The sequence below is a fragment of the Amphiura filiformis genome, chromosome 5 (assembly GCF_039555335.1).
Source record: "Amphiura filiformis chromosome 5, Afil_fr2py, whole genome shotgun sequence".
Lineage (NCBI taxonomy): Eukaryota > Metazoa > Echinodermata > Ophiuroidea > Amphilepidida > Amphiuridae > Amphiura > Amphiura filiformis.
Genome location: NC_092632.1, coordinates 3,441,768 through 3,457,467, shown reverse-complemented (window position 1 = coordinate 3,457,467; position 15,700 = coordinate 3,441,768). Strand labels below are relative to the sequence as shown.

At 35.9% G+C, this 15,700-nt stretch overlaps 1 protein-coding gene across 2 annotated transcripts; it reads left to right on the top strand.

Moving 5' to 3' along the window:
• The first annotated feature begins 878 nt into the window (after positions 1 to 878).
• LOC140152487 (NAD-dependent protein deacetylase sirtuin-2-like) lies at positions 879 to 13,207 on the top strand. 2 transcript variants are annotated; one of them, XM_072174819.1, is made up of 15 exons: positions 879 to 985; positions 3,546 to 3,622; positions 4,025 to 4,105; positions 4,312 to 4,464; positions 4,993 to 5,034; positions 5,543 to 5,649; positions 6,173 to 6,298; positions 6,633 to 6,759; positions 7,195 to 7,254; positions 7,977 to 8,032; positions 8,439 to 8,515; positions 9,383 to 9,434; positions 10,034 to 10,101; positions 10,887 to 10,953; positions 11,233 to 13,207. In XM_072174819.1, exons 2-15 carry the CDS (start codon positions 3,613 to 3,615, stop codon positions 11,509 to 11,511), a joined length of 1,305 nt encoding a protein of 434 aa, XP_072030920.1. In that variant the 5' UTR covers positions 879 to 985; positions 3,546 to 3,612; the 3' UTR covers positions 11,512 to 13,207. The 2 variants fall into 2 exon arrangements, with proteins under 2 accessions (XP_072030920.1, XP_072030921.1); XM_072174820.1 differs by having other exon boundaries at positions 897 to 942.
• The last annotated feature ends 2,493 nt before the right edge of the window (positions 13,208 to 15,700 follow it).

Genomic DNA, 15,700 nt, shown 5'->3' with positions numbered 1-15,700 from the left:
TAAAATGACAAATGAATAAGTACCTGTTACTAATTGATGATCCAGGGATTTTATCACCTTCACTTTTTCATGCTATCGGAATGACCTTTCTTCTCAGGCAAGGCAAACGAAGGTTATTTTTTTAAACAGATCTATGAGAGATAGTACTATATTGCAAGTATTATTAAGGCCGCACTGCTAGCCTTTACTAGATAGAGTACACTACTATTTTATCAATTTTCTGAACATACATTATCAGTAACGTCTTTTTTCATTGATCTTTATTTAATCACCATTAAAGGGGCTAGTATTTTTTTAACTAAACAATGAATGTGAATCCAAAGTTTTACTTGATGCAATTTTGACCATTTGGTCTTGAGATCAAAAGATTTACTGCTGATAAACACTGCATCGATATCCTTGATTATCATACGTCATCATGTAAAATAGGAAAAATTTCTAAGCATGCAGGTAAAGAAAAAATTACACAGTAAATAATAAGTAAATGACAAATAATAAGTGAATAAAAATGAGTAAATAATTAATAAATAAATAAAAAATAAATCAAAGGCCTAAATACCTAAATAAATAAATAAATAAATAAGCCTAAGTAAATAAATATGTAAAAATTTATCAATCAATAGTGTCAATGTTTGATTTTTTATTTTCATTTCTTATTTTTCATTTTTTCCCTTCTTTTTTATGTCATTCCTGTCATTTTATACTATGCTTTATCTTTTTATATGCTTCGTTGTAGCTTTTTGATATTTCCATGTGGTTCGGAAGGTTCTATATGCATAAATCTGATATACAATATTTTTTAGAGAAAATTGCATTGTCTTCTTTTGTTATCTCCTCTCTCTCTGTCTCATTTTTTTACTTGCTTTACAGAAAGCCTGTACCCATACACGGCTGATAAAAAGCTCGTCATCATCACGGAAATCACGGGTCGCCGTCGCCGCTGTACGTACGTATCTTTATAACGCAAAATATGCTTATTGATGTTGTAAGTTTGTGTTCAATGATAAGAATAGCATGTGTAGAATCAGAATGCCGCTATGTTGGGCGGACAGTCATATACATTGTATTTTTATTTAATATATTAGTATAAGGTAGTACCCAGTAAGCTTAAAGGTCATGAGTGGCCAAACCGTTACTTCCTGGTAATGCACATATCAATTGCAACCCCGGCCCCTGGGGACCCGGGGATGGTCCGGGACTTGACATCATGTGACCCGGGATTTGACTCAAAATGTATCCCGGAGGGAGCCGGGTGTTGGCCGAGATTGGTATAAGACTTGACATCGGTCAAAACCTCGGGAAAGTGGGCCGGGACTTTACCCGAGCCGGGCCGGGATTATGTCGTAACTTACCCGGGGTTTTCCAACCAGTAAAATGGGCCGTGGTTTGCTAGTAAGGATGTCCACATTTATAGGTCAGGGAATCCTATCAGTTGGCCGTACTTGAGCCATGGATGTTAGGGTGCATCAGATGCCCCTCATGTCAATGGATTCATCTGTCCCTAGTCTTAAAATGTTCCTATTGTCACAAAACTAACATGTGCCAAGTTTGAATTAATTCGGAGGTCGTCCTGAGGGGCCTCCGAGAGCCTAAAGTTACAATGTGTGTTCCTATGTAGTAAAGTTCGTTGACCCCTGTACAATTCCAATTAGAAGCCGATCGAACAATTTAAAGTAGCTGCCATATCAAAACCGTTTGGATTTAGAAGCTCAAATCTTGGGAGCTAAGCGTACTGATAATCATCTTTGAATCTGTGATGAAAATCCATCTCCAAAGAAATGACTGTGTGTGTTTTATTGTCAAAAGCGTCCCCACAGTCCATATTCTTGGGAAAATCTATAATTTCTGTCTTAACCAAGTGCTATAATACTTTATTTCACACTGAAAGTTGTTAATATGTATTATATATTGATCTAAAGTTCAGAAAATCTGCTTTGTAAAGTGTAATGACAACCAGGACATCAACATTTGTAAAATTTGAGGTAAAAATTACCACAAAATGCCTATTTCACTGAAATTTTGTATCGAGGGCGCTTGTGCCAATTCCACACATGCTCATTTTGTTGGTGATTAATTTTTATCACCGAATCGAAGATGATTATCAGTACTATAAGCACAAAAGATTTGAGCTTCTAAGTCCTAACGGTTTTGATATGGCAGCTACTTTAAATTGTTCGATCGGCTTCTAATTGGAATTGTACAGGGGTCAACGAACTTTACTACATAGGAACACACATTGTAACTTTAGGCTCTCGGTGGCCCCCCAGGACGACCTCCGAATTAATTCAAACTTGGCACATGTTAGTTTTGTGACAATAGGAACATTTTAAGACTAGGGACAGATGAATCCATTGACATGAGGGGCATCTGATGCACCCTAATGGATGTATATTAATAATCCACTGAGTCGCCACATTAATGTTACTGTTCATATAAATCCATTCCAAAAACAAAATCTTGGCTGTTGTTTCCAAATTTTGCCATAGTAGTTCATGTATCTGCTATTTAGCGGGGCTCTAAAGTTAACATGTTTAACTAGACAACACTGGCTTCTTGACATGCACATGCAAACAAGAGAATGCTATACGCTTATTTATGCCAAATGTATTGTTCTTGGTTATTATTTTTAACCGCCCGCCGAGCGTAAAGTTTTAAATTATTAGGCCTACACTCAAAAACAAAACTGACTGTGATAATAAAAGAATCCATGATACTTTTGTGACATCTGCGATCGACTGCCGCATGGCCATAATACTTAATAGAAGACTAGATACTATAGGTAGTGTACATGTTCTTTATAAACTCTCCAGCTGTATTTTTCTTCTTCTTCTGTTTTCAAGCTAACTAAATTTTTACATGAGAGCGTACTAACCACCGCCAGGGTTTGAACCCACAACCTCTCGCACCATAGTCAAACACCTTATCGATTGCTAACTTGACAACTAACATTCACATTTTGATCTGTCTGTATAGTTCTTGAGTCAAAATATAATTGAGAATTTACATTTTTATATTTTCCTATAACTCCAGATTAAAAAATAAAATAAAAATGAGCCACAAATGGATGCACTCTTGTTCTCTTCAAAATCTCTCAACCAGTATGGTGCAACTTTAAAATCAACAAAATATTACAAAATTTATCATGCAACCATTTTTACTGATCATTCATGTATCTTCAGAACTGATTTATCAAATGAGTTCTGGAATTTTGCAAATGATAGCTAAAAGATATATGGCTTTATATAAACAATGAATGATGCAGAACACATTTTAAAATATCACATTTGTTTACCTGGCTTTTTATGGGACACCCTGTAAATCTAGTTCAACTTTATTTGAGCATAACGAGAATTATAGTAGTAGTGAAAACGGTTGCTGTTATAAATGGGAATGGGGAGTTTCCCAACCTGTTCTGAATTGGTTCCTTATAATATCATAAGTTCAAAACATCATTGCCATATTCCAATGAAAATGAGTTAAATTCATTTTTAATAAGTTTTATTACAAGTTTTTGTTTCCATAATATAATTTTCTATATTCTGCAGAGTCATCAGTTACATTAGACTCGCACTCCTGATTTGAAATCATATGCATTGACAAGTTCCGCTCAAGATGTCAAAAGGTAAAAGTATAAACCTCATTTTCCTGTTCCTATATAGTTACAAGGGACAACAACATTTTGTTGGGGTATGGGGGAAAGATAGGGGGTGGCCCTAAACATCTTTGGTAAAGAATACACCTACTCCCAGCATTAGAAATTGTTGGAAAAGTTGGCTGAATTTGAACCTGTCATAGATTGATTTTGATATTGCAAGTTCTGTGATTGCAGCTTGTCTTGCATATTTTGACCAGAATAAAAATATGCCAAAAAAAAAAAAAAAAAAAGTGGACAGCATTAGAGACAACTCCCAGCCATTCTTTCAGCCTTCAGGAAATCAATGTTGTTTATTATATATTGAAATGGAATGTTTTGAGAGTTTTTGACTAAAAAACAAATTTGTACTTTTTATCTCATGTTTGACAGAGGATCATGCAGGTCATGCAAATGATTCACCAGAATCATCCAATGGAGGTGCAGCAGGTGGAGGGGAGGAGGGGCCTGATGGTAAGTAGGCAACCAATGTGTTCATACTCTTCCAACTACTATCTATTAATGAATAAATGGAGGGTCTCACACCCACCCCACCCACACACCCCTACCCCACATACACTCTAGCTCACAAACACTTTTATTAATATGATTCAACAGAAAATAGTGCTTACAGAATTATTATAAACACTACTGAACATATCAGGTTTTTTAATTTGCAGTGGGCTTTCTTCAAAACCTGTTGTCTCGATTTCACCTGTACACTCAGCGAGAAGGTGACCCAGGGCTAGAGGCTGCAGCTCTGCCTAAACCAGAAAAATTATTAGATGAACTGACAATAGAAGGAGTAGCTAGATATATCAAAACTGATCAATGTAAGTATCATCTCCTATTTGATTGTTTGTTTTCTATCATACATGGAGATAATACCCGGGATTAATACCTTGATCTTTCTGCTTACATGTTTGAGAATTTTTAGAGATTCAGTTTTTAATACAGTTTCAACCAAGAAAACAAGCAAAGCAGAAAAAAATTCCAGCCGCATTCTTCATTAACTTGTTAAATACATCAAAAGAGCTGTATTCCACAAGTTAATGAAGACTGCGGCTGGAAATCTGATTAATTATGGGTTTATTACTCAGAAAATCAAAATTACAAATGAGAAACATGTAATTATGACTGGTACATTCAAACAGTTTTCTAGGTCTAAATGACTGAAAGGGTATTACAGATTGTGTAATTGTGGAGCAATTTATGATGGATTGGTTGGAGCAGAATAAGCTTGATCAATTGCACAGTTGTTTCTGTTAATTCTGTGCTTTATATGAATAATATGTCTTGTTACTCATCTGGCATGCCCATATCTATTATTTTTTATAAATTTGTAATTTTGTTATTTTCAGGCAAAAATGTAATTGTCATGACAGGCGCAGGAATATCAACATGTAAGTATCTAAGTATCTATCTAACATTACAATAAGGCAAAAAATAAAAAGATTTATACTGTCCTTTTCTACTGACTCTAAACTCTGAAAAAATAGAGCCAAATATTTTTTATATATATTTGAACTTCACATAATTTGGTATAAAATTTGCAAAATATTTTTATGTTTCCTGTTTGTAATTTATACCACACAACTCCGATATATTAAAAATAAAGCCTGAAAAATATGATAAATCATTGTTTACTATTATATTTTGTGGCAAATTTGTGGTTTTTAATATTGTATGTGGCAAATTAAAAAAAATAATACAAAATCCTGACCGACTGATCCCAACTTTGGAGCTTTAAGGGTAATACTTTTGCTTTTTAGAGTGTAGTTCATAGTGATTATTTTAATTGCACAATGTCTTTTTTCCTACTCCTGATTTCAAAATAATAAGCACTAAACAGTACCGTCAAACCAACTGATGTACTGTCACTAACCTCAAATTGATTATACTCTTTTACAGCTGCTGGTATTCCTGACTTCAGGAGCCCTGGTACGGGATTGTACGACAATTTACAGAAATTTAATCTGCCAAATCCACAGGCAATCTTTGAAATTGGGTTTTTTAAGGTAAGTTTTAGAATAATTTTCATGTTACTTACTAAAACTTCTCAAAACACAAGTAAATAATGCCTCTATGATTGAGCTACAATGGCAACTGATTTATGATAAAGATGTGTGAGGTTTTCAGCAAGTGATATCAGGAATATATTTCTGTAAGCAACTCATGATGTAGTTTATGAAAATTGAGGTTTGTAGTTCAATTGAGATTTGCATTCACAACAGCAGGGTAATGTTGAACAATATATTTGACCAAAATTTACTTCATATGTATATGAAGTATTGTATGATTGTTTGAGATGGTTGGTGATTTTTGGACAGGCAAATCCAATATTTACCATTTCTATGAATCATGTTTCACAGAAACAAATTGCACCATAAGAACAAAAACATGATCTGGCATGGAAAGCTATTAAAGAAAATAATATGAAATCACCAATGTACAATGTGTTATTAATGCAGGCAAAATATTGTCTTGATTAACTATTTCATATTTTCTTTTGCAAATGTTTACTGTATTCATCTCATACAGGAAAATCCTGATCCATTTTTCACACTAGCCAAAGAATTGTATCCTGGTCAATTCAAGCCTACGCCGTGTCACTACTTCATTAAGTTATTAGCAGAAAAAGGGCTGTTACAGAGAGCTTACACGCAGGTAGGTATCTTATAGAGGCAAGACATCTATCAAATCTATATATCATAGAGAATTTTCTGATTATTCCTATTTTCCTTGTCTCCATTCACCCTTTAAAGGGTCTGAGAAAACATACTAGATGTTCATTAGCTTCTCTGGTGGTGCCCTTAGATATGTCCTAACCATTTCTATTTCTATCACATACTGAACTTCAATTTGGTTGTAAATAAATGGAGGAAAGCTGTTAGCTATCAGACAGGTCTTGTGAAAGAGTGATTTTTAATTTGCATAAACATTTCATACATGATGTGAGTCTAATATTAATATTGCTTTGCACTTGCTTTTCAAACCCAAGAATATAGACACCCTAGAGCATGTAGCAGGAGTGCCCAGGGAGCTGGTAATGGAGGCACATGGAACATTTCACACTGGCCATTGTTTAGGAGACTGTGGCAAAGAATACTCACAGGAATGGATGAGAAGTGAGTGCATGTCATTCTCTATTGGTATACAGGAGGGAGGAGTAGGACAAACAATTCTCTGAAAACATTTTCTACAACAAATTTCATAAGCTTGAATTTCACACTCCACAGCCACACCAAAATTGGGTGCAAGTATAAAAGTTGAGGTTTGTTCATTAATGACATTTGGAAATGCCACCAAGCAATAGCATGAGGGATTTTTAATGATGAAAAGTTATTTTTTCCAAAGATAAATCACTAATTAATTCACAAATGTGAATGCCAACAATGCATCCAATTTATGTTGATGTGGACATACAAACAAAATAATACTAATATTTTCAGGCATTTATTCAGAATATTATAAATGGGTTAAGTTGAGTTTGATTTTCGGTGCTGACCATGTCATTATCTAAAGAATAAATTGCATTTTTGTAATTTTATTTTTTATTTCAGAGGAAATCTTTTGTGACAGAACACCAAAGTGTCCAGACTGTGAGGGTCTTGTTAAACCTGGTATGTATGGCAAAGGAAGTAAAGTGTCTAAAAATAAAATGATGTCAAGGGATGCTATAGCTAGATTATGCCATTTTACTGTGACTGGTCAAAGGTCACTGGCTAGTGGCTGATGAAGTTTTTTGAATTAAATTCACTGCCTTTTAATCACCGTGAGTACATAATTATATTGAGCTGTAAATGCCATCTAGCTTGCCAATCTATTGTCTGTAGGCAATAAATGTTTTTTTATTTATTTGTATCAAATATCGTTTTTAAAATTGCTTAGATATGAATACTCCAAAAGGCTCATGATTGTAGGTTATTGGTCACAATTCTCATTGATTAGAACAGTAATCTAGATGTCAAGCTTCCTTTCTTTCAAGAGTAGTATGGCTCACAGCCAGCTTTAGGGATGGCTTCAAAACTCAATTGCATGTACCCTGGCAGAACCAGTGGGTGGAACTGATTTCTATTGTTTGGCATTATAGACTAGTTAAACACAAGAGGAGGGGTATAATAAACATGGAGAGGCAATACAATTTCATGAATATTGGCTGACAGCTTTTCTCAATATGTCAGTGCTCAAAATGGAAGAATAGCAGTATCAAAGCTTGTGTTTGTTGTTTAAACTGCTGGCAGTTAACCGGCAGAAGGGTTTTTGAAGCTGATCCTTATCATACTCTGTTAATTTGATTGCAAGCTGTTTATTTTTCTAACCAGTGCATTCTAAACTTTTACAGATATTGTATTCTTCGGAGAAAGTTTACCTACAAGGTTTTTCCCATTGGTAATGGAGGTAAGATCCAATTCTCACACAAGCAGGCTATACTCTAATTAGCTCGAAATCAGCACTTGATAAATTTTTGGCTATAGTTCATATGGGCATTAAAGTAATTCAATCTGCATCAAGTTCAATTGATTCAATTATCTTCTACACATCAGCATTGCAGTGATCTATAGTTATTATATCCTATATTGAATTGCAATGTTAAAAGCATGCTTATTTGGGGCTGATCAAAGTATGGCCACATTTGAGTGATCAATCTTCGTATTAAAAAAATTAGTTCTAGCACTCCTCATTTCCCCTCATGAGGAAAAGGGTCAATCAATTTCATTTTTTTTGTAAGTCTGTATTTTTCATGTTAAAAAACAACACTATGTATATTATGTATCAACATATTTTGTTTTCTGGTTCATTGCAGGATTTTCCTAAGTGTGATCTTCTGATTATTATGGGGACATCATTGGTGGTACAACCATTTGCTTCACTAGTAGACAGGTAAGGCTAATGTAAATCCCCCCCCCCAACTCAACACAAAAGTTGGCAACCATGAGAGTTACCGAATCTTTCAAAGACCCGCTGCGCAATGATTTTTCACCAAATTTACCCCCCTTTTTCATGGAAAATCAAGGACAAAATTTGGCTAAATACAACCCCTTTTTTGTGGCTTTCAATGACTAGAATTTCAAACACCCCTTTTCAATGACTAAAATTTCAAACACCCATTTTTGATGATGCTAAATATTGACGTAAAATTACTGAATTTTCCGAAGTACCCCTTTTATCCAAATTTCGCGGACAGTGTAAATTAAAAGCCCCCTATTTTACTGATTTCACGGTCAAATTTTACGGACAGTCCAAATTAAATACCCCTTTTTTTGCCAATTTCACGGTCCTTGCTACTGGTAAAAAAATTGCCCCTTTTCCGCGCTATTTGTTAACTCTCATGGTTGCCAATTTTGTGTCGAGTTGGGGGCCGGGATGTAAATATGAAATTAACCTTAAGTATATCTAGTATTTGTTATTGGTTATTTATTCCTGGCACCTGCATTAGTGTTTAGGCAAACCACTTTTTTTAAGATCATTATTTTGTGTCTTAGTACTCTAATTGCTGCATATATTAGATGTTGTTCTTGAAAATTCAAATGTAAGAATTTAGTGGTGCAGTTTTCTGCAGCATCCATCCGAAGTAATCATGCCAGTACCTTGGAATACCCGTCTCAAATAAAAAAAAATGATAATAATAATTTGAATACATCCATTGTCTGATATCTGAATTTTAAGCATATGTGTGACAAAATCAAAATTAAACTATTCTAGTTTTCTTTTCTTTTTATTAAAACACTTGATGTTTCATTTTAACAGAGTCAGAGATACAACACCAAGACTACTCATCAACATAGAAAAAACTGGTCAGGTATGGAATCAACTGTACTATAAGTTATATATACAAAAATAAAAATCTGTAAAAAAATGGAATAATATAAAAATTAATGTCTATGCCAGGCCTCGAATTTTATTTTTTGAGCGCACCCATTTTCAAGGTCACTGTGAATAGACAAAGAAGTGCACCAAGGCCAACAAGTGATGACGAATGCCTTGAAGTTGACAAAGATCTGGGGCACCAAGGCCAAAACTGAAAAGGGGCAGGCAATGGTCTTGGTGGCCTCCCTAAATATGTTTAAAATACCTTTATGTAATAAATGCTTTCATTTATGTTTTGAAATTATGCAATGTCCCTTGTAGTTGCAAGATTTACATGCCATGTATATATATATTGTTAGTTTACATCCAGATATTTTTATTTTAGCAGGTATTTAAATGAGCAGATCTTAGCTCTTGGTGTAATCCACAAACTTCAATACTTTATGGAATAAAAAAGGTTCATAGTGTTCACTCCTTTAAGATGCACAAACCAGTTTCATGGGCTTTTTAATGAATTTTCATTGGAAATTTTTATATGATTTTTTTATGTCCGTATGACCTATAAATTGAAATGTATTTTGTATCCTCCAGAGTGATCCATTGATGTCAATGCTTGGCATGGGCAGTGGAATGGACTTTGATTCTGATCAGAAATACAGGTAATTTAGATACACTTTACGTACCTAAATATGTTACAGAAAATATCTGAAAGCTCAGTTAATTCCTGTTCCCAGATCCTTCTTCGTGGCTTTGATGAAAACAATTACTCCTTTGCTGGGGAAGGATCTTGAACTGCAAGAAAATACTAGTTTTGAAATACTGAGATACTCACAAATCAAATTTTTTTTTAAAAAACAGCCAAAAAATCAGACTTTTTATACACCAAATCTATGGACATGAGGTCTAAAAGTACAACTTAGCAATGTTTTAGGAGAAGATTTATAAATGTAATTACCACTTAAAGGTAGTAACACATGGGATTTTGTACCTCCCATGTTTGAGACCCATCAATAATTGTGTGTTACGGGAGTGTTCATAAATACAAGGGGGGTACATGGCCTGGATGCCACCCTAACAACATCGATTCTGTGCCTCCTCCAAGCGATGAAAGTCAAATTTAAATTTTCGTGCGCTACAGGCGCATTTTCAGCACAAAATCATTTGAAAAATCAATTTAAGACTGATATTCGTCTTCATTATAACCAATATTAGTTAATGGTAGGTCCTATTTGTGCAAATTTGTGTGCGCTCTGCATGCAATTGTTTCAAAAATGGGGGCGCCATTATGTATCCAGTTACGCCACTAATCCCCCGTTAACCACCAAACTACCATCTATTTGCTGGGTCACTTACCTTTCATCTATGTTGCTCTGATACATGTAAATGGGATTGTAATGTTGTCAACAAAGATGTTATATAATAGTTGTAATCACTTTATTTACAGGGATGTTGCACAACTTGGCACATGTGATGAAGGATGTTATAAACTAGCAGAGCTCCTAGGATGGAAGGTGAGACGGACATGTTTAGACATCTTTTTAATGTTCTAGATATCGTTGCTTGGTGGGAAACACCCTCATGTGTATTTTCACTTTTATTAATTTGACATTTTGCTCTATGTGTCCATTTTAAGTTGATGCCTGTAATTTATTGTTTACACAACTAATGAAACCTGCTTTTAGATTTGATGATTGGTGAAACATATCTCATAGAATAATACAGCTGTAAGTGGAATTATGCCAACCAACTAAACAATTATTATGAGTGTGTTTGTTTATAATTTTGAATAGGCTGATTTGGATGAGATGATTAGTAAAGAACATGCCAAGATTGATGCTGCCAAAGCTGCTGCCACATCATCATCATCAGCAGCAACACCATCATCAGCAGCAGTAGCAGCAGAAGTTCCTAAAGATGCAGATACTTCCTCACAGCCTAAAGAGACAACTCCCACAGCTCAAGAGAAACAAGCACCTGAAACAGAAGAGAACAGTAATGCAGACATACCAAGTGAAAAACCTAAAACAGAAGAGAAAAGTAATGCAAACATACCAAATGAAAAATTGTAGAAAATAAGTTATCAGATTTTGTACCTCATTATGTGTTATGCATGAAATCATGACAAAATGTAATTCATATGTGCATCCAATAATATTCATCTTTGTACTTTTATGCCATCTTCACATCAAATTAATGATGGAAATAATTATGTTAAGGATATAAGTTTTCTTACAGTTGCAGGAATTCAGGCAATGTGATGATGTTGCAGGTAATGTTATGTAATCAAGTCACCTATATGAACATATTTATACCATGTTACATCCCCTTTTTACCTGCAAATAAGGTACTATGATATCACATTTGGATGCAACAGGTGCACTGCAGTAAAATGAACATATTTCTGATTGAGAAATTTACATTTAGAGTTTGTACCTGAAAAGTATTATTTCTTGGTCCATCCTATTTTCTCATCATAGGAGAGCAGAGCTTTGCTTAGCTGATGGGTGTGGCTCAACTTAAGGCCCCTAGGAAACTCTGGATTTTAGCCTTTTTATATGGCTTAGGATGGCTATCTTTGGACATGATTTCTTAATATTATTAGGTAAAATATATGTAGACTTTTTTCACCATTTTCGTGTTTCTCTTTTCAATTTATTCACCTACTGCCAGTTATTTTCATGTACAAAGAATGTTTGTTGTACAATTCAACGTTACTCAATGAGGTTTTTGTTGGAAATTGTCCTTTTGATTTATTGAAACAAAGTCATATTTAGGCAATTTACTTATGATAATGTAAGATGAAGTGTAATACTTTTTCTTTCAGAACCAGTATTCTTTTGATTTTTGTTCTTGACAGGGTAGACAATATTCAGATGGAAATCAAATCACCTATGGCTATGATATCAAGCTTAAAGATGCATATTATTGTTTGAATTTGGGTTTTTGCTGGTAAATGCTGGAGGTACACTCTTCTGATCACCATAATGACAATTCAATATGGCACGATTTACCATAGTTATACATAAATTATTCTGAGTACAGAATCTGAAGTTTATACTATTTTTCTTCTTGACGAGACAGTAAGCCAACTGTGTCACATGTGCATCTATCTATTCAATGTCTTTACATACATGTGTGTAAGTCATACTTTGAGCCAACTCTCACGATTTTAAGCTGCACTCAATAAAATGCACATTGACGTCGTTGCCTCGTCAAGAAGATGATAGTATCATATCTTTGGTGGAGTCACATTATATTCTAATATATTCAGTAGCAGATTCATTGTCTGAGTTAATGAGATGTAAATTTAATTGTTGAGATGAATACTCTATACATACATACATAAGCGATCTAATGCAAATGTAACATATACTCAGTGCAATTGGTTTAAAGTGTATATTTTATTCACCAATTTAGTTTAAAAGTGTGCCTTTTATAAACAAAGATTAAACCTACAATTGATCAGATTTTACCAGTTACCTGAAGTTATCCGACACAAAAAACTCAACTGCCTTTGATAAAGATTACGCTATTAACCAAATTTTGCATTTAACCACAAATTATGTTTTTTTTGTAGATTAGCAGTTTCCAACAGCTCCTTTTTAACTTTACAAAACGTTTTGTAATATTTTAAAGTGGGCACACAAAGATTTCCAGAAAACATAGAATTACATTTATTAAAACCTTTTTAAATGTTGGCACAAAATGGTTGCATGTTGAAGAGATGGTGTCTATAAAATAAAAATTGCAAAACATTTTAATCAACCTTTTGTCAGCATTATAAAAACATAATGGTAGTAGTAGTTTTGTTGTTTTTTATACAGAATGTTTTAAAACGTTTATGGTCTCCTATAAGCAGATAATTTTATTATTATTATTTATCCGAGAGGATACTATTTGTAACATTCCATGGCAACCCTCAGCTCAGCATCACTGTTGTATATGCACCCACTGAGTGCGCAACATCTTCTGACAAGGAGGAATTCTATTCATCTCTATCTGACCACCTGGATGGTATGAAAAGACACAACATCCATCTCATCCTCGGCGATTTTAATGCCAGAATAGGAACAGACAGTCATCTTTCCCATCCTTGGGTCATTGGTCCACATTGCTACCATGATTCAACAAATGACAATGGTGAGCGTCTGGTCAACACCTGCCAGGAGTACAATCTCAGACCGGCCCAGATGAGATTCCCGCAACCCAGGAACCGTCTCTGGACTTGGACCCATCCAGCTGGATCAACCCATGCACAGCTAGATCACATACTAATAAACAGCAAGTGGGTAAATTCTCTCCGCAACTGTCGAGCATACAACTCAGTAGAAGTGGACTCCGATCATCGTATTGTGAGCATCCGCCTAGCTGCCAGTCTGCGAACTAGCAAAGGAAAACCTTGCAAGAGACCAAAATTTAACTGGAAGAAGTTGCAAGATCCTGATACAAAGGAGGAATTTCAGCTGGAGCTATCAAACAGATTCCAGGTCTTGAGCATGGATGACACCACACCCATCTCTGACAGGTATGAGACCTTCGAAACAGCGGTCCATGAAGTTGCCGAGAAAGTTATTGGAAAGCAAGAGCCATGCGGACTACCAAGTTGGGTATCAGATGCAACCATCAGACTTAAACTTGAAAGGATGAGGCCAAAAGCGGTACTCCATTTCAAAGTCTCGTCAATCTAGAGAAAGATGGAGGAACTTGAACACCAGCCTTAACAACTCCTATAAATCTGATGAGCTTGCTACCCTCAATAAGCAGATGGAAGACCTGAAGCTGGCCGACGAGATGGGGAATTATACCACCACCTGGAAAATTATACACTCGCTTTCTGGGAAGAACTCAAGAAAAGGGGTGAAAGTCAAAAACAGAGATGGATCAGCTCCAACCAGTGACCATGAACTGCTTGAGGAATGGAAGGAATATTTTAGCTCACTCCTTAACAACGACAGTGGCACAGCAGCTTCAGAACTTCCTGCACCAGCTGTTGAAGATCTTCCTATTATCACTGAGCCCCCAACTCGTGAAGAAGTAGTCAAAGCAATAGCAGCCATGAAGACCAACAAGGCAGCAGGATTGGACTGTGCTATAACTGCAGAAGCACTTCAGGGAGGAGTGGATAGCATGATTGATATGATTCTCGAATTCTGTATGGAAGTATTCTCAACGCTGACACCACCACGTCAATGGGTTACGAATGTAATCATTCCTCTACCAAAGAAAGGTGACCTCTCTCTCATGACAAACTACCGTGGTATTTCGCTTATGTCCATTGCCGCAAAAGTGTACAACAAGATCCTTCTGAACAGGATCCGACCCCACATTGATCCTTTACTGAGAAGCAACCAGGCTGGCTTTAGATCTGGTCGCAGCTGTGCTCAGCAAATACACATTTTGAGGAGGATCATGGAAGGCTTCAAGGAGTACCAACTTCCCTTAACAGTCACTTTTGTGGACTTCAAAAAGCCTTCGACTCCATCAACAGGTCCGTCATGTTTTCAGTGCTGCGGCATTATGGAATACCAAAGGTTGTGGTCAATGCCATCCAGGTGCTCTACAAAGACTCCAATAGTGCCGTTATGGTAGATGGCAGTATCTCAGAGCCTTTCCAAGTAACAACTGGAGTGCTTCAGGGTGATGTGTTGGCACCATTCCTGTTTATTATCCTGGTAGACTACCTTCTGATGAAATCAACTTCTGGAATTGACGCTGGAATTGTTACCTATCCACGTCGGTCAAGCAGGTATCCTGCCAAGATGCTGAATGACCTGGATTTCGCTGATGATATTGCCCTGCTGGAATCTTCCATAGACCGGGCCCAGTCACAGCTTACTAGGACTGCAACTGCAGCAGCAGATCTAGGCCTTGTAATCAGCGCACCTAAGACAGAATATATGACTGCAAACTGTAACGCCCAACCAGCACTTGAAGTCTATGGTAGTACCATCAACCATGTCACAGACTTCAGGTATTTGGGTTCCAAGATGGGCTCTAGTGTTGGAGACCTAAAAAGAAGAAAAGCACTAGCCTGGGCAGCTTTCTGGAAACTGGAACGCCTTTGGAGAAGCCCGTCCCTGCCAATCGAAACAAAAATCAAGCTGTTTCAGACAACGTGTGTTACTGTCTTTCTGTACGGGTGCGAGTCATGGGTAATTACCAAGGACATGGAAAACAAGATCAATGCATTTGCAACATCTTGCTACAGAGTCATGTTAAACATCAAGCGTGTGGATCGGATTCCAAACGAAACCATCT